Consider the following 24,736-nt stretch of genomic DNA (forward strand, 5'->3'; position numbering starts at 1 on the left):
CAGTTGTCAGGTTACCCTCAGCAGGGTAACCCACAAATATTAGAATACTGCAACAGTGATCAGCAGGATATCTATTGCTATGGTAAGTTCTTACACAACTTTCCTTTAGATGATCAGGGAGAAAACGAAAAAGGTACCGTGAGGAGAAAAATAAGAAGAGGATAAAGTCTGAATATTCTTCTTTGCTCATGTAGTGCAGAAGTTTGTGTTTTGTATACTTCTGTTTTTGTTGATCATTCCAGTAGAATGCAAGTATGCCTGCATATCTTTAATGTCTGTGTTTCTTCTGGGCTGCACAAAAAAAAAAAAAAAAAACAGGTAATGACGGCCTGTAGTTAGTTTGTATCATTTTGAGTCTATAAGTATATTACAAGAACTCTAATTTATTTCATTTGATTTTTCCATATATATTATGGCATTTTTTGCATATTCAAGTTTACTACATAATACTCTTCTTTGTTCGAAAACCTGTGTATGGAGTCTATAGAGGTTTAGTTGCTTTTTAGTTTTTCGTATTTAATACGGTCTATGGCATTGGATATTTTGATGTGAATTCATGTTCATGTATTATTCAGACATGTTGTTTTAATACTGTGAAATTTATTGGATTAACACTATCTTTTCGGTTTGCTTTCAGACCTACCTCCTCGGAAGCTGTGCTTCAGATAGAAGTGTTGTATTGTATGACATGAGGCAAGCAACTCCATTAAAGAAGGTATTACATTTTACTGTCATAGAACATTTTTCTGATCAGAACACTTGCAAAGGGGGGATGCAGTTTGCCATGTATTAGAAGAAATACTATTTTTACTGTCTTGTATTTGCAAAAGTATTTATTTTCTTTGTTCTATAATTTTGGAAGAGAAATTTTAGACCCATTCTTGAAAATTGTAGATTTCCAGGAAGGTCTGTTCGGAGCAGTGTTTCCTGCTGTTTTAGTACGTGCTATGCTGTCACACTTTTAGTTGTACGAAGAATAGTCAGCAATGCAAGAATCATTCAGTGGTGTTTTAAAGGAAGGATGTCTTGCTGAAATATGTTGCTATAAATCCAAAGCATTGCAGTGATGTAGAACTTGGGAAGGAAGTTCAAAGTCTGTCTTATAGTTTTGCACTGTTTTGTGTTTGTGTCAAACTTGTTTGCACATTGAAGGAAGCATTTATTTCTGTTAGTTTCTGTATCCACTCTCTCATTTATATTTATGCATACATATAGACCCTTGATACATGTTAAACTATGTAATGAGTGAGGTAATTATAAAATATTACTGATGTACACATTTTTTAGCAAATTTAGCTTTGAATGCTTTTTATGTTGCCAATAATGCAAAAGAAAACTGAAATTTTAAGTAAAAATATTTATCTGCAGTGGACTGTTTTGCACTTGTAAAGAAAAATACTTTCACCATGAAGGTTGTTCCACTATTGTTAGCTAGAAAGCTGTTAGAGTGCTGAATTAAATAGACTGGGGGGGGGTTAACTGTGGCAAGTGATTAGTCATATGTAGGTATCCTAGGCAGTTGTATGTTTTAACTCTGTGTATTGCATTTGGATTTAATATCTGTTTTACTAATTTGCTAAAGTTATGTATTAAAATTGATGTTGGAAATTGTACTTCTGCAGAAGGTTTTTCTTTCATAATTTTCACCTGAAGTACAACCTGCAAGTAAAGTTAGTAAAACCAGACATAATGTGATATTAGATGGTATCAGTCCAATGTTTTGAAACTTGCCTTTAATTATCTCATATTATCTATCCTTGAAGTAATTCACCTGTTTTACAGAGGTTGCTTCTTGACAGTTGGAAAAAAAACAGACTTTACGCACATATTTAAAAACGACCTTGGGAATGAATTACAGCATTATAGGCCTGTTATCTTGCCTTCCCCCATTTCTAATGTCTTTGAGGAACAGATATCTGGTCAGTTAATGAGCTACTACCTTGACTCTGAGCAGCTATTCGGACTATTATCTCATGCTTTAGATGTTGCTAGTCTGCATTCACAGCCAAACTGAGAAAGGCAGATTTCATCATAGTGGTGCATTTGTGATATTTCAGAGTTTACTGTACTGGAGTCTATATTTGGGTATTGGGTATCCAAGTGTAATTGTGGAGGGTACTTTAGTGTTCATTATTAGGTCCTGTATTCTTTCTAATTGTCATGAATTTGCTCAGTGAATTTGTCCTTCATTTTTCTTTCTCACACCGATGGGGAAATAGCTTTGCAAGTGCGGCAAGTTGACATGAACAAGTGGGAGATTCGATCATAAAAATATAACTTGTAAATCAGTACCAAAAAGACTAACATTGTGAGGTTTTACTGCTGTCTCTTGTCTAATTCTGTAATTGATAAGACGTGTAATGTGGTTTGATTTTGGACACCAGGGTGTCCTTTGAAGCTCATTTTGGTTATTAAATTTCCTCAAGTATGTACTTCATCAAACTTTTTATAGTCCCAAAATTTGGATTTTAGTAGGGAAAAGTACTGCTACGCAACGTGTGTGTGTGTGTGTGTGTGTGTGTGTGTGTGTGTGTGTGTGTGTGTGTGTGTGTGTGTGTGTGTGTGTGTGTGTCTATATACATGGATATAGATATACACAGATATAGATGTACACAGATATAGATGTATAATATGTGTGTATATGTATATAGATATATAATGTGCGTGTTTAAGTTCATTCAGACTGTGATATGCATGAAGAATCTGTGCAGTTAATTCATTCACGAAACCTATTGATCTATTTCTGTTCACATTATGTATAGCATATTTCAGTGAAATATGGGAAGTTAGGGGTTAGTTTGATGTATCTAATTTAAAAGTCATAGAAAGATCCTCTGTAGCTGTTGAGAAAACAACTTATCTTAAAAAGACGTCTCAGAGGTCTCCCATTTTTAGAGTTGTGCTCTATTCTAAAAATGTTCATGCTCACGTGTATATATATATATATATATATATATATATATATATATATATAGTGTAATCTAAACCTTTTAAGAGATCTTTGTCTTATTGTTTTATGTCTGATTATGTGTGCATTTGTTTCAAGTAACTTAGTGATTCTTTGTCACTGTAAAAGGGAATTTCATTTGTAGGTGAATTTTAAAAATCAAAATAGAGTTGATCATTTAGTTTTTAATACAAATATCGCTCCTCAACAAATGGTCATGATTCCAACTGGTCATCCATAGGTCTCTTTCAACAAGCACAGCAAACTATACCAGATAGTTGCCTTCTTCCAGCCAACTTAAGTTTAAATCACCTCTGTTACATATCCCATACTGCAGTAAATCTGAAAGAATCTAGTGATGCTAGGAGATTTCAGTATTTATCTTCATAATGCAAAAAAAAAAAGATGAGGTTAATGACTTTAAAAAAAAAATCACTTAAAGAAAAAAGGCGGAGGTGTTGCTTTAGTTTAGTTTACCTCACTCTCTCCCTTCCTAAAGAACCAATTCCCTCCTTTGCACCTGCTGAAATACTAATAGCAAACCTCAAACCCAATGACTTTACTACCATCACAGTAGTAGCCATATACATTCCACCAGAGGACAACATCCACTTAATGGAAAATATACTGTCATATCTCTCCCTAAATTTCCCTAATGAAACTATCCTTCTTGGGGACGTAAACATTAATTGGCATAACCTTAATGATCCAAACCCTCCACAACACACAAACCTCCATGGATTTACACAACTAATCTCCAAACCTACTCATACTAATAACTCTCATTCTTCAAGCTCCTTGATAGACTGGATACTTGTTTCTAATCCCAGCAAATATCATAACCCTGAAACTGTACCCAATACCCTGAGCGACCACTCTCCCATAAAATTGCTACGATACATCACCCACCTCCCCAAACCACACTGGCTTATTACCTGACACAAATTTTCAACCTTTAACCTAGACACTTTTAAAACCCTCCTCTCTAGAATTAACTGGAATTTTTTTACTCTGCTCCCACTTAACTAAGCAGTAAATGCCTTCAACTCAACTCTCCTAAATATTTTAAATTCTCTAGCCCCACTGAGAAAAGTTTGATTAAAGTCAAACATTTCAACCTGGCTAACTAAAACCACCCGTACCCTTATGAAATCCAGAGGTAGGGCATGGAAAACGTGGGTACAAACCCAAACATCCAGCTGACCTCCTAAAGTATAAAGAACTTAGAAATCCAACAATAATATTTATCAACAAAGACAAAAAAGACTTTTATTATAATCCCCCAACAACATTAAAATCTGATCCAAAAGAATTCTGGAATGCTATAAACCAAATACTACATCCAGGTAACCCGACTTCAAATCCATGTCCTGACAAGTCACCCGAAGAAACTGCCAATACCTTCAACACCTACTTCATCTAATCCATTTCCAAACTATGTAACCCCAACCTCTCAAACGACAACACTTCAAACCTCCCTATGTACCCCTCAACCACTATCTCAGTAAACTCCTCTCTCAAACCTGTCTCCACTGACTACATCAGAACTCTACTCTCAAAACTATAACCATGCTCTGTATCAGCAGACAATATTCCTTCTTACTTTCTCCAGATTGCTGCACACTCCCTTGCTATGCCTGTATCTTTACTAATCTATCGCTCCATCTCTGAGTCTTAAGGTTCCTTCTATCTGGAGACAGTTTTGCACTCTTCCTATTCATAAAGGAGGTAACTCCACAGAAATATGTAATTTCAGACCTATCACTATCCTCTCCCCTCTCTCCAAAACCTTGAGAAATGTATACAAAAACAAGTTATGCATTATCTCTTACAAGAAAAACTTCACTCCAACACAGCATGGCTTCCGTCCCAAGTGTAGTACAACCACAGCTGTACTCATTTCTCAACACCTTAGCCCTAGCTAAAGATGATCACAAACTTGTATCCTATCTATTCCTTGACCTTTCTAAGGCTTTTGGCACTGTCTCACACACGCTGCTACTTAGTAAACATGTAGACCTAAACTTCTCCCCTGATACAGTTGCATGGTTCTCTAGCTATCTCTGTGATAGGCTGCAGTCAGTACGATGGGACTCAACACCATCTACCCTTCTCTCAGTAAGAACTGGTGTTCCCTAAGGTTCCATTCTTGGACCTCTACTCTTTTAATATCACCAACTTACTCAACTCCTCTTGTCCTCAGTCTAACATTGTCTGTCTAATACACAGATGACTCTGCAGTCAACTATTGCTAATTCCCTCTAAGCACTCCTAACAAATACCCAGACATCTTTCAATTTGGTAGAGACATGGCTCACTAATAATCAGCTCATCCTCAACCCTAAGAAAATAAAATTACTACTCTTTCTACCTAAATCTGCAAACCACATTAAACTTTCCTTCTCCATAAGATCTCTAAACAATACTATAGAAGTCGAAACTAGCACAAAACTCCTTGGCATTGTCATTGATGACCAGCTAAAAGTCGGTCTTCACATTAACAATTTTATCAAAAAAACCCACCAAAAGCTATGACTACTGTACAGGAACAACAAATTCCTAACTACTGAAGCTAGGATTTCTCTTACCCATGCCTACCTTCTACCATGCTTTAACCTATTGTTCCCAAATACTCACAAATCTGAACTCCTCCCTACTTGCCAAATTAGAGTCAACCTACCACAAAATAGCTAGATTTGCAGGTCAACAAACGTACAACTCTCACCACTCTCTCTCCCTAAAATACCTGATCTGGCCCGATCTACATCACCTGTTGTGCAATTTCAACTCCAGATCATACATTTCCTCCTGTATCAGCCTGATTTTTGCCCGAGTCTGTCTTCTCTCATCTCTCACTACTTCCCTACCAGACTTCTCCGAAGCTCAGCCTAAGAAGACCTACTAAAAATCCATAAACCCAAATCCAACACATGGTGCAACTTGTATAGCTACCATCCCTCTATTACATGGAACAAACTCCCATAAGAAATAAGGTCCCTTACTCACCCTAAACAATTTAAGTTAACAACCAAAGACCACTTTAGAAAGCACTGGTCCTGCCATAGTACTCCCCCTCCCTGATTATTACCTACCTTTTATAGTACAGTCAAATTAACTTAATAAAACTTGACCATTAGCTACTTCATCCTGTGCTTCCTATGTAACCTCCAAAGCTTCTTCTATACTCTGCTCCCTGAAATTCTTCTGTAACCTTTTAAGTTTCTGCTACTTTGCATACAAAACCTTATATTTACTTAACTCTCTTTTTAAACCAAAACATACAATTTATTTCTACTTCTTTAACATTCTCATTTTTGTTTTAGTACTGTTTTATCTGTGAACAATATACACATATGTAGCTTGCGTATTTTAACTACCAAAATTCTGTATTGCTATTTTTATTGAAATGCATCTGTATTGCTGTTTTTATTGCATTGTATATCTTTGGAGCTTTTCTCTCCAGGCCTCTGCTGAAAAGGGGAAATAGCTCAGCTGGACACTCCCGGTCAACGAATGTAAAATAAATAAATAAACTCAACCTTACACAAATGGTAAAAAACATATTAGACCAGACCTTTCCTCCGGAAGCCACTCCCCACTAGACTTAATCATCACCAGTGAGTCCACATTTATAGACAAGATTTTCCCACCAACTGTTAGCGATCATTGCTCTGTTACCTTTGTTGTCAAACTTGCCATTTAAAAAACTTCTCCACTTGTGATTTTCCATCCCAAGACACAACAAAACATTAAAGGGATGCACAGTAATCTGTCACATACATGATGGGATGGCCTTCTGGGAACTGGTGACTCTAATTTGGCTGCTGCTAATGTAGCCTAGTTTGTTTTGTAACTACAACATAAATGTTTCCCCAGTGACCAGCCTTCTGAAAACCTTTTCATAAGAAATGACTGACTAAAGAACTTAAAGCTCTGTACGAACTTGGAGGCAGTGCCTAGAAAACATGGAAGATGATCCCTTCAACACAAACCTGGGGCCAGTTCCTATTTCTGTGTAAGCTTGCTAAGAAGGCCACAATGTGTCGGAAAGCTAACACCCTCTTCTGCCCAAAACTCTGTACATTACAATCAAAAGAAAATTTGGAAACTTGTTAATGACCTTTCCTAATTGTACCCCTATCTAAAGATTCCTTCCAAGATACATCAGAACACCCTCCAAATAGGTTACTTTCCTCAGACTTAAATTTTCTCGCTCCCTACCACAATCCCATTCCACCCCTTATCAGACTGAACAAGCTGTTCAGTAAGATGCTCCCCAGGTAGCCTGTCTTCTATTTAAAGACATTATTATATTCCATCAAATTCCCTACTTGAATCCAATGGCCTTTTTTATTTTCACATTCAAAGACTACATCATCCTGCTTCTTAAACATCTTTGCAGCTAATGTCTCCCAAAGAATATCAGGCCCTCTCAATGGAAAACCACTACAGTGAAGTCTCTCCCCCAAATTTTTAGTTCTTTCACAGCTGTCAGTTTCTGGCCCAGTTCCATATTCCTGCCTTGAAAATACTCACAGAATTGATCTAGATCAGCTAACCCTTCATCTCCAGCACTGTAGATTTCTGAGCCATCCCCATCATGGATTCTGGACAGGGAGCACTATCAAAGTTCTCTGCACCCAACAGATGGTATTCTTTTGATCAGGGATAACAGTCATCTCACTGGACCATCTTTATTGACCGAAATAAAGCATTTGGCATAATGGACCACCTACTCTTGCTAATCTCATTCACAGCAGCCAGCATAAACCCTTGAGCTCACTTACGGTTTAGAGATTTCCTATCAAGCCAGTACTTCAGAGTGTAAGTAGGGAACACTTCCTTCTCAGCATCTCACTGGACCATCTTTATTGACCGAAATAAAGCATTTGGCATAATGGACCACCTACTCTTGCTAATCTCATTCACAGCAGCCAGCATAAACCCTTAAGCTCACTTACGGTTTAGAGATTTCCTATCAAGCCAGTACTTCAGAGTGTAAGTAGGGAACACTTCCTTCTCAGCAGCTCACCTTAACAAAGACATTCTTCAAGGTTTCTTATTGTTCCCCATACTTTGGCCAGTTCTCAGCTGACCTTCACCTCCTACATATAATTCATAATGCAAACGACATGATTATTTTCTGACATGGCCCATGTCTCTACATCATAAAAGACCTCTCACAACTCAGTAAGTGGCAAACAGCACAAGCTCATCCTCACTGTTAAGAACAAAGCAACTCTCTTTGGGACCCCATATGAGCTCACCATCTGATCCATTAATCCCAACAATAAAGACCACATAGAAACAGTACAAAACCACAGATACCTAGGAATTTGGCTAGATCTTCCACTAAATTATTAGTACCGTGTTGAACAGACTAAATCAAAAGTTAACAAACTACTCTTCTGGGCTATTAAGGTTTCCCACTTTCTGTCCCTTGCAGGAAGAATTGTCATAAGTAAGAGAGTCCTGCTGGCGGCCAAGGACGACAGCAAAGCATTCTTTTAGGTATGTCTGCACCTTGAAAGGCAATACACAATTGTGTGCAGAGCACATTGTTGTAAATGGAGCCACTTATACCGAGCCAGAAGATATAGCAAATCTCCTGGCTGATAAATTCAGCTCCAACTTTACCCCTCTCTCCCCCTCGACCTTCACTAGGGAACAGGTCCTTACTGCTCTCTCTAAGACCAAGAACACTACATCAATGGGCCTGGACAGTATGCCAGGATGCCGTCTAAATAGCATGAAAGATGACCTTTCAGGGCCTCTGGAATTACTTTTTAACTATAGCCTCCAAATAGACTTTGTGCCTCATGAATGGAGAAAGGCAACAGTCATCCCTCTGCACAAAGGTGAGCCATCTACAGACCCTCGAAACTACAGACCCATAAGTATCACTAGTCTTATATGTAAAGCCGTGGAAAGAATTGTCATGGAGATGATCAGTAGAGATATAGTAAACTTCCAGACACTTGACCTTGACCCAACCCAGTTTGGCTTCGTCGTGGGCAGATCATGCCTACTCAGCCTGGTGGACTTCTTTGAGAAGATCAGCAAAGCAATGGATGAGGGCAAAATCGTTCACACTGCCTACCTTAACCTGGCGAAGGCATTTGACTCAATACCCCACTTGGGCATTGTTGACCAACTCAAGACGTTGAGTACAAACACGTATGTCACCCAGTGGATAGCCAGCTGGCTCACAGATAGGACCCAGGAAGTTAGAATTGGGGAGTCCATCTCTACAAAGAGGCCAGTCATTAGTGGAGTCCCTCAGGGATCAGTCCTTGGACCGCTCCTTTTTGGCATTTACTTCTCAGAAGTCAAGGCGATTGTCATTGGTCTCTGGCTGACTAAATATGCAGGTGATTGCAAATTAGGAGCCATCATTGAATCTCACACTGACACAAATTTTCTCCAGGAGGGGCTGGCACAGACAAACAACTGGTGTCAGAGCCATGGACTAAAACTAAATGCCAAGAAGTATATAATAGTATCCTTTGGGAAGTCACCCATTCCTGTTAACTGTCACATTGACAATGCACCCCTTAAGAGTTGACCCAGTAGTCAGGGACTTGGGGACACATATGGATGGTAATCTAGCCATTGACCATCATGTGAAGGGATTCACATCTAGATCACGGGAGGTCATCGTGCCTCTTTACTCATCCGTCATCAGGCCCATAATTGAGTACAATGCCCCCCTACCAGACACCTGCAGCAACTGGAAAGACCCCAAAAGTACCTCACCAAGAGGATCAAAGGGCTCAAACAGATGCCATATGCTGCCCGGTTAAGGAAACTCGAGCTCTACTAATGGACATGCTGCACCTCAGAAAATCCAAATCCTATCGAGCTACGCACTCGAGAGACTTGAACCTCAGCACTGAAATAAATAGGACATGCTGGAGGGACAGATTCATAACCCAGAGGCTCCCTTCACTCTGGAATAAAATCCCAGTCCAGGTTAGGCAGAGTCCCTCATTGACTCTCTTCAAGAGGAATCTTGATGAGTGGATGGGAGATCGTAGGTTTACCCCGGGTATCACTTCTGTGTCACTGTTAGACAGAGGCACAGTATACTAACCTCGAAAAAGGGCATAGCAAAATTAATTTAAAATGGGTGGCGAAAGCCAAACACACTCTGGCTAGGCTTATAAATGCCCTAGGGCAGATAGCCTAGTATGAACCTATGAACCTATGTGTCTGCAGTGGTGAGGAAGTCATTCTATGTTGCGCAACTTTTATAAACAAAGCTATGGCATCTAAGGCCAAGGAAGTCATTGTTCCACTATATCCAACACTTATCAGACCTGTCATTGAGTACAATGCCCCTTGGGTATGTACCTAACCGGGCATATCCAAATATTGGAACATCCATGGAGGGTTCCACTCGAAGAATGCAGGGCGTAAGTAAAATGTCCTCTGCAGACTGTCTCAAGGCCTTTTCCCTTTATTCTGTCTCCTACAGGCGTTTGAGAGGAGATCTATGCCTGCAGGGCATTGTCTAACCCCAGTCTGATGGACCTCCTGCATATCCACAAAACAAACGGCACCGGAATTACCCATTCGAAAGACTTGTACCTTGCCTGTGATATAAATAGGACCTGCTGGAAAGATAGGTATGTATCTCCGTGACTACCCAGTCTATAGAACAGGCTCCCTATCTAAGTGAGGCAAAGTTCCTCCCTAACCCAATTCAAGTGCAACCTGGACAGTTGGATGGGAAACCGGAAATTCATCCCTGGTTTGGCACCTGTGTCTCTAATGCACAGGTAACCTGTAAATGGTTCATCTCCCAGGCCCATGCTTACACTTGTCAAGGGTATCAGAACTTGTCAGAGATTTGGGATTGATGGCTAGGCTTAAAAAGGCCCTTGTGGTCGCTGGCCTAGTAAACACCTATGAACTTATGGCAGTATTTTCATCTTACATAAGTTGTTATGTAATTTGTTGTAATCATGGTTATTGTCTGCTGAATTTGGTGCAACATGCACTCTGCTTATTTGGATACTTGTATATTTATTCATTTCAGATTTTGATAGCAATGATAGTCATATTGAACCACACACTATTTTAAAGGAAAAACATTTTAGTTGTATCAAGAAGCAAAATAATACTTTAGCCCAGATGTAGAAATACATCACCACAGTATAGCGGAGGAAAAAGTACACATCAGTAGTAGCAGTGAGACCCTGTCAACATTTGGTTTATGCCAGTAATACTTGTGTCTAAACCTGAGGAGTCTGATACTGTGCGGATTTACAACTTGTAAAGAACATTAATCTAATTGGAAAACATTATTTTTAACATCCACTACTTATGATTAGAAGGCAGATTTGGACTTAATTTTCTTGGTTCCTTCTATAGGAATTCCAAGATCTAAAGACTGGACACACAGAATAAAGTTAAAAAAATGTTCCAAGTCTGAAGTTAATTTGACCTTTGACAAAGATGTTTCTTCTAAATGACTATTTGGTTAGCCCCACACTTCCAGAACAAGGTCAGGAATTCCCCTTTTCTCAAGCTCTTTTTTCCATTCACCCATTTCAACAGCCGTTTTTTGTTGGTGGCAAGAATATACAGTCCTGATACAAATTTGAAAAGATTTCGTAATACCATTGCTTGGCAGAAAATTGTAGAATCAGATCACAGGATACAGTTTCTATAAAAAAAAAAAAAAAAAACATTCCCACAGAATGTTAGACCAATGGGGTCATGTTTGTGTATTGGGGGGGGGGGAGTGCAACAGGAACAATACCCCAGATTTTTGTAGTCCCAAAGAAGAAAACAGTATTTGAAGAGCCATTCTGGATTTTTCCTTTCTGAAAAAAAGTATTTTACAGATATGACATTAAAGACTGTAGTGTTTTAGGCAATTCTTTTGCTGGTTTTGAATGCATACTGACACATTCCTATCTTTTGACCTCACAAGGGGTTCCGCAGGGTCAGGGTGAGAAAGCAATACTTGTAGTTAGTGGTACTACCCTTTGAGCTAGAGAATACCCATGGTTCATGCAAGTGCATAACCACTACCTTAGTTACTATCAGGAAATGGGATATGCACATTCATCCTTTTCAGAATGATTGTCGCATTCATACTCTGTCCCCTCACCAGTTAACATATATTGTTATGTCTGATTTGTTGATGTTCTTCATCTCACATTGCTGCAGTCCTTACACTTGGGTAGTCCGCTGTCCTCGGTCGGCCCGAATATCAAAGTATAAGGCTGACGTCGGTCAAGGCGCATTTGACTGACATCAGGACGTCAGGGTACAAATGCGCATGACCGACGTCATATCCTCAGTCTTTTTTGCCGCATGGTCCGATGCAGAAGCAGCATTGCAAGTGCCGGTTGGCGTTCTGAGATTTTTCGATTTCGAAGTTTCAGACCGAGTTCAAAGTTGGCTAAGTACCCCGTTGGGGAATATTTTAGTTTTTTCTTGCCTCAGTGATTTACCGGATGTCAGAAAAAGTCAATAATTGCATTTCTTGTGGGAAGCAGATACCGCATAGAGATTATCATACTTTGTGTATTCCTTGCTTAGGGCCTGAGCACGACATTGTTGGCTGTCGCTCTTGTGCTAGATTTAATAAACGCACTATAAAGAGAAGGTTGGATTGTGCCAGGTTAGTCTTTGGGAAGCGGTGCAATTATAAAATGCCGTCGGATGCTCCGACGCCCGCTTCTTCGAAGAAGCGCAAGGACAAGGCTGTTAAACCTAGGCTAGAAGAACCGTCTGTACCGGACGCCGGTTCTTTAGAGGTGTCGGTGGAGCCGGTGGCTCCACCGGAGGTTTCTTTGGGTTCCCAGGGTGAGACCTTATTATTGCAAGATGTGGCCTCTCAGGAGGCAGGTCAGGCTGAGGGGGCTTCTCAGGTTACTATACTCCCCTCCCTTCCTAGGGTGGCTAGGCCCTCTCCTTCTGTTTCAAAGGCTTCTCCCAGGGGTAGGCCAGGTTTAGCTTCTGTTGGTGTTACCCCTAGCTCTTCAGGAACTGTGCCCAAGAAGCATATGCTTAAAATGGCAGAAGATTTGATTACTTTGATTAGGGGTTCTATGCCCCCTCCTGATAAGAGGCCTAGGGTGGAGCCTGAGTTAGGGAGTTTTGAGCAGGCTTCAGATGTTTCAGAGTCTTCGGCTGAAGACTTGCAGGAGTACTCTCCTTATTCTGATTCTGATGTGGATGATTCTACTCCTTCTGCTTCTCCTCCTGAGGATTTTTCTTTTTCAGAAACTCTTCACTCCATGAGGGAGCATTTTAAGTGGGAAGGTCAGGACTTCTCTGATTCCAGGAAAAGGCTTAGGGAATTTTTGTTTTTACCCCAGCATAGGCCTTTGGCTATACCTCCTGATGTTCTTCGTTTTCCATTGCTGCAGTCCTTACTATTGGGTATAGTCCGCGTCCAGTCGGCCCGAATACCAGAGTATAAGGCTGACGTCGGTCAGGGCACATTAGCCTGACGCCAGTCCGCCAGGGTACTAATGCGCATGACCGACGTCATATCCTCAGTCTTTTTTGCCGCATGGTCCGATGCAGAAGCAGTTTTGCGAGTGCAGGTTGGCGTTCTGAAATATTTCGAAACCGAGTTTCAGACGAAACAGGGTGGGCTAAGTCCCCGGTGGGGGAACATTTTGTTTTTTTTTTGCCTCAGTTTTTACCGGATGTCAGAAAAGTGAATAACTGTATTTCTTGTGGGAAACAGATACCTCATAGGGATTACCATACCTTGTGTATACCTTGTTTAGGGCCTGAGCACGACGTTGTTGGTTGCCGCTCTTGTGCTAGGTTTAACAAACGCACTATTAAGAGGAGGTTAGACTGTGCCAGGTTAGTATTTGGGAAGCGCTGTAATTATAAAATGCCGTCGGATGCTCCGACGCCCGCTTCGCCCAAGAAGCGCAAGGACAAAACAGTGAAGCCTAGGGTTGATGAACCGGCAGTCCCGGACGTCGGTTCTTTAGAAGGCTCAGTGGAGCCAGAGGTTTTGCCAGGAGTTTCCATGGAGTCTCAGGCAGAAACTTTACTGTTACAGGATGTGCCTTCTCAGGAGGTAGGCCAGGCTGACGGGGCTTCTCAGGTAACTGTTCTTCCCTCTCTTCCCAAGGTAGTTAGAGCCTCTCCTTCTGTTGCCAAAACTTCTTTGAGAGGTAGGCCTAGTTCAGCTTCAGTGGGGCTTCTCCTAGCATTTCGGGTTCTGTACCTAAGAAACATATGCTTAAAATGGCAGAAGATTTGATTACTATGATTAGAGGTTCTATGCCCCGCCTGATAAGAGGCCTAGGGTGTAACCGAGTTTGATAGTTTTGAACAGTGTTCAGAGGCTTCAGAGTCTTCTGGAAGACTTGCAGGAGTATCCTACTTATTCTGATTCTGATGTGGATGATTCCACTCCTACAGCTTCTCCTCCTGAGGATTTCTCATTTTTTTTTTTTTTTTTTTTTTTTTTTTTTTTTTTTTTTTTTTTTTTTTTTTTTTTTTTTTTTTTATTCTTATTTTTTTTTTTTTTTTTTTTTTTTTTTTTTTTTTTTTTCTTTTTTTTTTTTTTTCTTTTTTTTTTTTTTTTTTTTTTTTTTTTTTTTTTTTTTTTTTTTTTTTTCTTAAATTATTTTTTTTTTTTTTTTTTTTTGTTTTTTTTTTTTTTTTTTTTTTTTTTTTTTTTTTTTTTTTTTTTTTTTTTTTTTTTTTTTTTTTTTTTTTTTTTTTTTTTTTTTTTTTTTTTTTTTTTTTTTTTTTTTTTTTTTTTTTTTTTTTTTTTTTTTTTTTTTTTTTTTTTTTTTTTTTTTTTTTTTTTTTTTTTTTTTTTTTTTTTTTTTTTTTTTTTTTTTTTTTTTTTTTTTTTTTTTTTTTTTTTTTTTTTTTTTTTTTTTTTATCAGGAAATGGGATATGCACATTCATCCTTTTCAGAATGATTGTCGCATTCATACTCTGTCCCCTCACGAGTTAACATATATTGTTATGTCTGATTTGTTGATGTTCTTCATCTCACATTGCTGCAGTCCTTACACTTGGGTAGTCCGCTGTCCTCGGTCGGCCCGAATATCAAAGTATAAGGCTGACGTCGGTCAAGGCGCATTTGACTGACATCAGGGCGCCAGGGTACAAATGCGCATGACCGACGTCCATATCCTCAGTCTTTTTGCCGCATGGTCCGATGCAGAAGCAGCATTGCAAGTGCCGGTTGGCGTTCTGAGATTTTTCGATTTCGAAGTTTCAGACCGAGTTCAAAGTTGGCTAAGTACCCGTTAGAATATTTTAGTTTTTCTTGCCTCAGTGATTTACGGATGTCAGAAAAAGTCAATAATTGCATTTCTTGTGGGAAGCAGATACGCATAGAGATTATCATACTTTGTGTATTCCTTTGCTTAGGGCCTGAGCACGACATTGTTGGCTGTCGCTCTTGTGCTAGATTTAATAAACGCACTATAAAGAGAAGGTTGGATTGTGCCAGGTTAGTCTTTGGGAAGCGGTGCAATTATAAAATGCCGTCGGGTGCTCCGCCCGCTTCTCGAGAAGAAGCGCAAGGACAAGGCTGTTAAACCTAGGCTAGAAGAACCGTCTGTACCGGACGCCGGTTCTTTAGAGGTGTCGGTGGAGCCGGTGGCTCCACCGGAGGTTTCTTTGGGTTCCCAGGGTGAGACCTTATTATTGCAAGATGTGGCCTCTCAGGAGGCAGGTCAGGCTGAGGGGGCTTCTCAGGTTACTATACTCCCCTCCCTTCCTAGGGTGGCTAGGCCCTCTCCTTCTGTTTCAAAGGCTTCTCCCAGGGGTAGGCCAGGTTTAGCTTCTGTTGGTGTTACCCCTAGCTCTTCAGGAACTGTGCCCAAGAAGCATATGCTTAAAATGGCAGAAGATTTGATTACTTTGATTAGGGGTTCTATGCCCCCTCCTGATAAGAGGCCTAGGGTGGAGCCTGAGTTAGGGAGTTTTGAGCAGGCTTCAGATGTTTCAGAGTCTTCGGCTGAAGACTTGCAGGAGTACTCTCCTTATTCTGATTCTGATGTGGATGATTCTACTCCTTCTGCTTCTCCTCCTGAGGATTTTTCTTTTTCAGAAACTCTTCACTCCATGAGGGAGCATTTTAAGTGGGAAGGTCAGGACTTCTCTGATTCCAGGAAAAGGCTTAGGGAATTTTTGTTTTTACCCCAGCATAGGCCTTTGGCTATACCTCCTGTTTTGGATGTAGTGGAGGATGTTTTTGCAGAGGCTTCTCTTAATCCTGATTCTTTGCCTCCTGCTCCTGTTAAACCGGATAGGTATTACAGGGTGCCTGAAGCTCATAAGTTTCTTTTAAGAGTCCTAGGGCAGACCCAGAAACTGTTAGCCAGGGGCCTAAAGGTGTTAAGGCTTCTGTTGTAAAGAATCCGGTTCCTGCAGACAAAGAGGCCAGGGCCTTGGATAGATGGGGAAAGAAAGTTTATACTTCTTCCACTCTTGCTATGAGGGCTTTGAATTGCCAGTTTCACATGCTGAAATACCAAAACTATCTCCTTTCACAATTGAAGTCTAAGGTTGATGCTCTGGCAGAAGGTATTGATTGTAAAGAGTTGCAAGATTTAGTACATGTTTCTGAACAGGTGGGTAAGCATTCTTTGCAATGTGGTTTTGATGCTGTACAGGCCTCGTCTAGGGTGGCTGCCACTGGGTCAGTTCTTCGCAGGCACGCCTGGCTGAGGGATCAGAATTTGTCTGACCATGTTAAAACAAGGATTTTAGATGCTCCTTTGCAATCTGACGTGTTGTTTGGTTCTCCTGTTGAGGCAGTTTTAAAGAAAATGGAAGACAAGGCTAAGTCTATGCAGACTGTTAAAGATTTTTTGCAGGTCCAGCCTCCAAAGTTTAGTAGAAATTGGCCTACTAAGGGGTGGACGTATCCTTCTTATGATTCCCAGTCTAGGGGTAGATCTAGACGTGGTAGGGGCAGAGCTCAGGGCTCTTTCAGGCCTAGAACAGGGAGTTCTCCTGCACAGTCTTCGGGTGAGGGCAGGGGTCAGTCCTTTCGTAAACAGACCCAATGACCTACCTTTTCAGCTGCCAGAGCCTTCTCGTCTGGTGGCACCTTTGGGAGGAAGGTTGGCACTTTTCAAAGAAAACTGGAATTTAATTACCCAAGACAGATGGGTATTGGATATCATACACCACGGCTACAGGTTTTATTTCCATACCTTGCCTCCTTTCAAAGGCATGCCAGACATTCCTCCTCAACAAAGACTAGAGGCGCACAAGCAAGTTTCTCTGTTGCTCCAAATAGGGGCCATACAGCCGGTCCCTATGCCAGAAGTGGGCCTAGGATTTTATTCTCGCCTGTTCCTAGTACCAAAGAAGGGGAACACGTGGAGACCAATTTTGGATTTATCTATCCTCTACACTTATCTGGACATTCCCAAGTTCAAAATGTTGACGTTGCAGCAGCTTTTACCTCTGCTGGGCAAAGATCATTGGATGGTAACTTTGGATCTCAAGGAGGCTTACCTTCATGTTCCTATCAGACTAAGTTGCAGGAAGTATCTGCGTTTCCGAGCTGGGACTTCTCACTATCAGTTCTCTGCATTGCCCTTTGGCTTATCTACTGCGCCCAGAGTGTTCACGAAAGTTCTGGCTCCAGTGATAGCTTTCTTCAGGCTAAAAGGAATACAGATCTATCCTTATTTGGACAACTGCCTGATTCTGGCTCAAGAAAGGGAAGAGCTTCTTCATCATTTGGAATATGTGATAGCAGTGCTAAGATGCCTAGGGTATTCTGTGAACGAAATAAAGTCCAGTCTAGTACCCTCTCAGGACATGTGCTTTCTGGGTGTGAGACTGAATACAGCATCCCAGATGGCCTTTTTAACCCCGGACAAACAAAAGAGTCTTTCCCTTTACTTCCATCAACTATCTCATCAGTCCGGGCTGACTGCAAGGACAGTCCTTCAAGCCTTAGGGTTCATGGCATCTTGTATTCTGGTGCTTCCCAATGCCAAACTGCATATGAGGAAGCTACAATGGTATCTCAAAAATGTATGGACACAGCACTGCCAGGATCTGGACACTGTCATTCAAATAATACCTTGCATTCAAAAGGAATTTTTGTGGTGGGCTCAGGAATGTCACCTAAACAAGGGACTCTCTGTGACCCGGCCAGAGGCGAGTCAGATTTTAACGACAGATGCCTCAGACAAAGCTTGGGGAGCTCATCTGAATGGAAAGTGGATACAAGACAAGTGGCCTGCCAGACTACAACATCTGCATATCAACATGAAGGAGATGTTAGCAGTCCAGTTTGCATTAATGGCTTTCAAGGAATTTCTTCTTCCAGGGCAGGTGTTGATTCTAACAGACAACACAACTGTCATGTGGTACATCAACAAGCAAGGGGGAACGCATTCTTATCCTCTATGCAGGCAAGCAATGATTTTGTGGGAGACTGCTCTCAGTTTACAGCTCAATCTTCAGGCAATGTTTCTGCCAGGAGCACAGAACTCCTTCGCAGATGTGTTGAGCAGACGAATTATGGATCCCCACGAGTGGAAATTGGATCCTCATGTATTTCAGAAATTGACAGTGTCATGGGGAACTCCAGACATAGATCTGTTCGCTTCTCCACTAAACCATCAGCTGCCAAAGTTTTGCACAAAAAGGTTTCATCCCACAGCTTGGAAAGTGGATGCTCTTTCTTTCAATTGGAGCAATCTTCATGTGTATGCCTTTCCTCCTCTGCCTCTCCTCCCAAAGGTACTTCTAAAGGTCAGACAGGACAAGCCAAGGATGATTTTAATAGCTCCAGATTGGCCTCGACAGCACTGGTACCCATTACTGGTACGGAAGCCTCCATGGCCTTTGCCTTCGATTCCACACCTGTTGTCACAGGAGGACAGCCATTTGCTGAATGTCAAACTTCACTCTCTTCACCTAACAGCCTGGCATATTCTGTTTTGAACCATAGAGGGTCTCAACTTCCACAACAAGTTTTGAATGTGATTTTGGAAGCTAGAAGGCCTAGTACAAGGAAAGTGTACGCAGATAAATGGAAGAGATTTTTATTTTGGAGTGCAGCAAAAGATTTTGATGTTTCTGAGCCTAATTTGAGTGTGGCTCTTCAATATCTTACTGAGTTACTGGACAAAGGTTTGTCTTTCTCTTCTATTAAGGTTCATGCTGCAGCAATTTCGGCTCACTATGATTGTGTCCCACCATTGTTTTCTCATCCTTTGTTCAAGCAGTTTCTTAGAGGGGCAAAGAATATAAGACCCCCACGAAGAGCTCCTACTCCTGCTTGGGATCTCAATTTTGTGTTGGAGAAACTCACTCTACAACCTTTTGAGCCTGCAGCTACTTCTGAGTTGAAATATTTATCATGGAAGACTGCTTTTTTGTTGGCAATTACCTCTGCAAGAAGGGTTTCTGAATTGCAGGCCCTTATGGCGGTTGAGCCTTTTGATTTTCCATAAGGATAGGGTATCATTACGTACTAATCCTTCCTTTATGCCTAAGGTGGTTTCTAGTGTGGCTTTAAACCAAACTATTCATTTGCCTACTTTTTATGCAAATCCCCAAAATAAAGGGGAAAAGATTTTGCACACTTTAGATGTACACAGGCAGTTGCGTTATTATTTGGACAGAACTAAAGGGTTCAGGCAGTCTCAGCAGTTGTTTGTTTCTTTTGCTTTGAGTTCTCAGGGCAAGCCTGTGTCAAAACAAACTATTTCTAAGTGGATTGGGTTTTGCATTGCTTTCTGTTATTCCCATCATGGCAAGGAGGTTCCAGCTGGGATTAGGCCTCATTCTACTAGGGCTACTGCCACTTCAACAGCTTTTTTGAGGGGAGTGGCAACCAAGGATATTTTGGAGGCAGCTACTTGGAGTTCAGTGCATACTTTCTCTAGGCATTATCACCTGCCACTTTACTCTAAATCCAGGGCTGGTTTTGCCACTGCTGTTTTGCAGGGCATTTTGGCAGCTCCTGCTTCCTTGTAGTTAGCCATCCTCCCTTACCTCTGCTTTGGGATTCTACCCAAGTGTAAGGACTGCAGCAATGTGAGATGAAGAACATAGTACAGTTTTGTACCTACCATAAATGTAGATGTTCAAGATCCACATTGCTGCAGTCCAATTTACCTCCCTCCTTCCCTCTGCAGTTAGAGGTGGTTGTGTGGGTTGGGTTGTACATATTGTGTATATTGTATATTTTGTACATATAGTTAGTGCAAGGGTGGTTGGTTGGTTGTTTGCTGTCTTTTGGTTTTGACCTTTATTTTTAGGGTCTTCTGACATCTGGGGCAAGAAAAGACTGAGGATATGACGTCGGTCATGCGCATTTGTACCCTGACGTCCTGATGTCAGTCAAATACGCCTTGACCGACATCAGCCTTATACTTTGATATTCGGGCCGACCGAGGACAGCGGACTACCCAAGTGTAAGGACTGCAGCAATGTGGATCTTCGAACATCTACATTTATGGTAGGTACAAAACTGTACTTTTGACTCCTTGAGGGTTACATTAAACTGTTAAAAACTGGGCCTCGTCAGTTGCTTAGAAGACTATTCAACCCAGCTATGGATCCAGAATGCCTTGACTTTGATATCCCAGAGTGCTGTTTCAGCAAGGATCTAAATACAAGTCCACAATGAGAATGTGGGGGTCCCTTATCAAAGTCTCTTGTTAAGTCTTATTCAGGATAAACCAACTTGTGGTGCACTGTTTTTCCATGTTTTTTTTTTTTTTTTTTTTTTTTTTTTTTTTTACTTAATCTAATTTCATATTAAATGTTTCTATTCTTTCTCCAAATAGTTTAATTCATGAAAAAAGTATTGTAAACTTCAGAATAAATAATGTTTGCCAGTAAGATAGCATCTCCGCCTTTGTATGTTATCTTGTAGCATAATGCGTACTTTAAAACTCTTCCATCAGAGGTGAAACTGATGAAACTGTTGCACCTTTTGGCTAGCTAAATTATTAAAATGTTACATTTATGAGTGGGTGGTGAAGATGTCCATCTGCATTAAATGATCTATACCATTGCCCACCTACAACATCAGGACTGCTCTGTAAGTAAACTTCCAAGGCTAACCACTCTTACTCCATCCTATAATGCAACACTCCCTGCTTACTCCCTCTAGTCACTGTCCATCATGCAAGCTATTCAGGTAGGAAAGAAATGATAGATATGAAATGGGATGAAGTGACAGGCAGGGAGACTGAAACAAAGTTAAGAAAAGCCTTTAATTGGAAAAACCCCAGACCCAGATGCAGTACCTAACTTCTGGTTAATAACATCTTTGCATGAAGATTTAGCCACGAGTAAGAGCGATTTATATGCGCACCCCGAACAGACACAAGCCTGGCTAACAACAAGAAAAACAATGCTCCTACTTAAGAGTGAATCTGCAAGCTACCCTAAAAATCATAGACCAATAACTTGCCTTCAGAAACATATAAACTATACACTGGAATTGATGCCAACAGAGTTTATAGTCATTTAGAAGAAAACTCAATTATGCCGGTAGAACAAAAGGGCAAGAAAAGAAAGTTGTATAGAACCTGGGATCATTTGTTAGTCATAGTGGAGAACTGTAAAAAGGTGAAGAAGTTAAGTATGGCATGGATTGACTACAAAAAAAGCATTTGATAGTATCCCACATTCATGGATAAGTGTGCTTAAAAATGTATAAGATACACCCTACACTGATAGACTATATTACAGTGACCATGAAACAGTGACAGACCACTTTGCAATTATGCCATGATAAAGGACTAATTATAATTCCAGGGATAAAAATTCAACTGGGGATATTCCAGGGCGACTCTGTCGCCACTGTTGTGCTGTCTTGCACTCAACCCATTAAGCTGTCTACTTAACATCTAAGGCCATGGCTATAATTTGGCTCCTAGAAAACAACGAAGTGTAAAGACTTCTCATCTTCTCTTTGTCGATTTATTTAAAACTGTGTAGCTCAACAGATGAACTGAAAGCAGAACTGCAAGTTGTTAAAACTTTATCAGATGATATAAGAATGTAATTTGATCTTGATAAATGTGCAAAAGCAACCTTTAAAGCAGGAAAACTGCAACACCAAGAAAACATCAGTTTGGGATAAGAATGTGATATAAAAGAAGTTGACAAAGCGGGAGTATATAAATATTTGGGAACTGATGAAAGATCAACAATAAAACGCGAACAAATGTAAACAAAATTTTGTAAGGAATACTTCAGAAAATTTAAATTAATCCTGAAAACAGCGTTGACATCTAGGAACAAAATTCAAGCTATAAATCAATTTGCTCTTCCTGTCCTAACTTAGTTTTGGAGTGATTAGACAGGAAAACAAGAAGGATACTTCATGCTCACCAAGTTATTTATAAAAATCAGTACATACCAAGATTATATTTTCCCTGTTCTGAAGGAGGTATTGACCTTCTTGAAATTGATTTACATGTATAGATCTGCAATTGTGGACCTGTACGCATATCTGCTGACCTCATAAGACCCAAACATAGTGAAAGCTCTGAAACATGAGGTGAGTAAATCTAAGATGGACTTCCCTGCTTTGTCGAGCAGAAGCATATCAGCGTCAAGCAGGAATGGAAATCAAACCAGAAGTAGATAAAAATCGGGCAGCCACTGAATGTGCCAAAAAACAAAAAGAATATAAGGTAAAAGACCAGATGAGAAGGCAAGAAATGTGGAAAATGCATAAGTATAGTTGCAAGTGTAGAAAACTTCTGAAAAAACCTCATGTTGATCAAGATGGAATACAGGAATGGTTAAAGAGAGGCAAATTCCAACCAAGAGATGAAAGGTTAATATTGGCAGCCGAAGATAGTGGGCTACATACACGTTGGTATACAAAGTCCATTGAACATGTGGGAGAAAAAGACAAATGCAGGTTTTAGAATACAGAATTGGAAACAGTTGCACACCTTAATGCTGGTTGTGACATGCTAATGGCAGATGGGCTGTATAATGAAAGGCATAATTATGTGGCAAGACTATTGCACTTAAACTTCCTGTAGTTGAAGCCCATGAGCACTAATGTAATATTATTGGGGGTATTTTGCACTTTAGTCTTTAAGATACTGATGCATAGGGATTATAGCATCTGGGATGAGCAGATTAAAGTTCCTGCACAGTGTCCGTCTCAAGCAAGGGGAATTCCACACACTGTATGTCAGTCTTAAACCGACGAATCAGTGTTCGAATCAAGTCACAGGTTCCACCAACACATTAGTGTCACGATTCCTATTATGAAGATTAAATTTGGTGTATGACAATAAAGGTAAGATGTGGAGGTAATAATTTGAAATCCAGATCTCTTTACAATGTTAATGAATTGCTGTAACTAAAATCTCTAGTTCAAGTAGATATATAACTAAGGACTCGTATGCAAAGTTTTTTTTTAGGGGAGTGAATATATTCATGTAAGCCAACATCTTAATGTGGTGCAGTCTAATTTATTTGGTTTCTGGGGGTTATCCATGAGTCTTCTTTTATAGCAGTGTCAGTGATTTATAGACAAATTTGTGCTTAATTCATTGGCTTCCATGCATTTAGAGATGAGCCTCTTTGCTGGAACAATGATGTTAAGAAATTGTACATTTGTAAAAAGATAACATTGGTGAATTTAGAACGATTAACCCTAACATAACCAGTAAGTGTTGCCTAACTTTCTTTTGATAGTTTCAGTAAGCAGTATACAGTAGTAAATCAAGCTGTATAAAAAGTATTTATTTAAGCATGTTAAAAGCAGACAGAATTTGTCCTTAACTGAGCCCCAGTTGTCATCACTAGGAGTAAGAAGGAAATTGCCAATATTTTGAATCATCTTTTATTGTAATCGGAGATGATGGTGGTTACAGTATTACATTGCATAGTAGAAATTGCTCTGTAATTTCCATAGAGCTAATCATTGACACATTGACTACAGTAAAATCGTCAACTGTTCCTGGTCCTGATAACATTCTTTGCATCATGCTACAGAAAGTAGTCATAATGGCCCCATATTTTAGCTGAATTATTAAGTTATAATTTTTCTAAGGGATTTAAGTTGGTACTGCCCAGACACTGGACTTAATGGACTGGTGGCCAGAGGCACCACATCTCCTTCTAGCAACAAGAACTCTTGCTAGCTTGAGCTCCTCCTCTCTCATATAATGCAGTGGTTTTAGCACTCTCCAGATATCATTGTTGCTTTCAAGAGCTTCAGTGACTCTTGGGATTAGCTTGTGTTTTAAGGATATTTTTGTTTGATTTTGGTCAGATAAGTAACTTTTTGTCTTACTTTTATTCATTGGTTCCGAATAACAGTTGGGAGATAATTACTGTAGTTTTATAAACAATTTTGCTTAAACTTTCTTTTGTGTCTTTTTATCCTATTCCGTTATTGTAGCCTTCCCATCCCTTGTCATTAAAAAAAAAATGTTTCCTTTCCACCTTTTTCTATTTTAATTATTGAGTTATAGATATGGTTTTGGCTTTCATTGGATGGTGACTAGTGCAGTTATTGTGTTTTGCTTGTAGTTTATGCTGTCAAGTATACAAGTCCTCTGTACCTCTGTAGTTTTAAAAAATGCAAATGGTATGGTCACAAGATCACACCCAAAGACCCGTACGAGCTTTGCAAGTGTTTTGGGATTGGGCTTCCTGATTCATATTGCCTAATCTGTAAGAACGTCAATTCTAGGACTCATTGACAGGAGGAATAATCTGATTCTAAAAGATCTTGGGGGGGGGGGTATTAAAAGTGAAGGAGAGAAGAAGAAAAGTGACAAAGCCAGGACAGATTGCACAGAGAAATGAAA

The 24,736-nt window shown here is 40.1% G+C and overlaps 1 protein-coding gene across 2 annotated transcripts in view; it reads left to right on the forward strand.

The window, feature by feature from the left end:
* DCAF13 (DDB1 and CUL4 associated factor 13) overlaps positions 1-24,736 on the forward strand; it is a 781,821-nt gene that overhangs the window by 216,322 nt on the left and 540,763 nt on the right. For both annotated transcript variants that reach the window (XM_044065680.1, XM_044065681.1), the window contains exon 6: positions 638-715. In XM_044065680.1, the coding sequence (XP_043921615.1) occupies positions 638-715 (78 nt within the window). The remainder of the gene's footprint in view (positions 1-637; positions 716-24,736) is intronic.

The sequence above is a fragment of the Protopterus annectens genome, chromosome 3.part0, assembly GCF_019279795.1.
Source record: "Protopterus annectens isolate FY-2018-M chromosome 3.part0, PAN1.0, whole genome shotgun sequence".
NCBI lineage: Eukaryota > Metazoa > Chordata > Ceratodontiformes > Protopteridae > Protopterus > Protopterus annectens.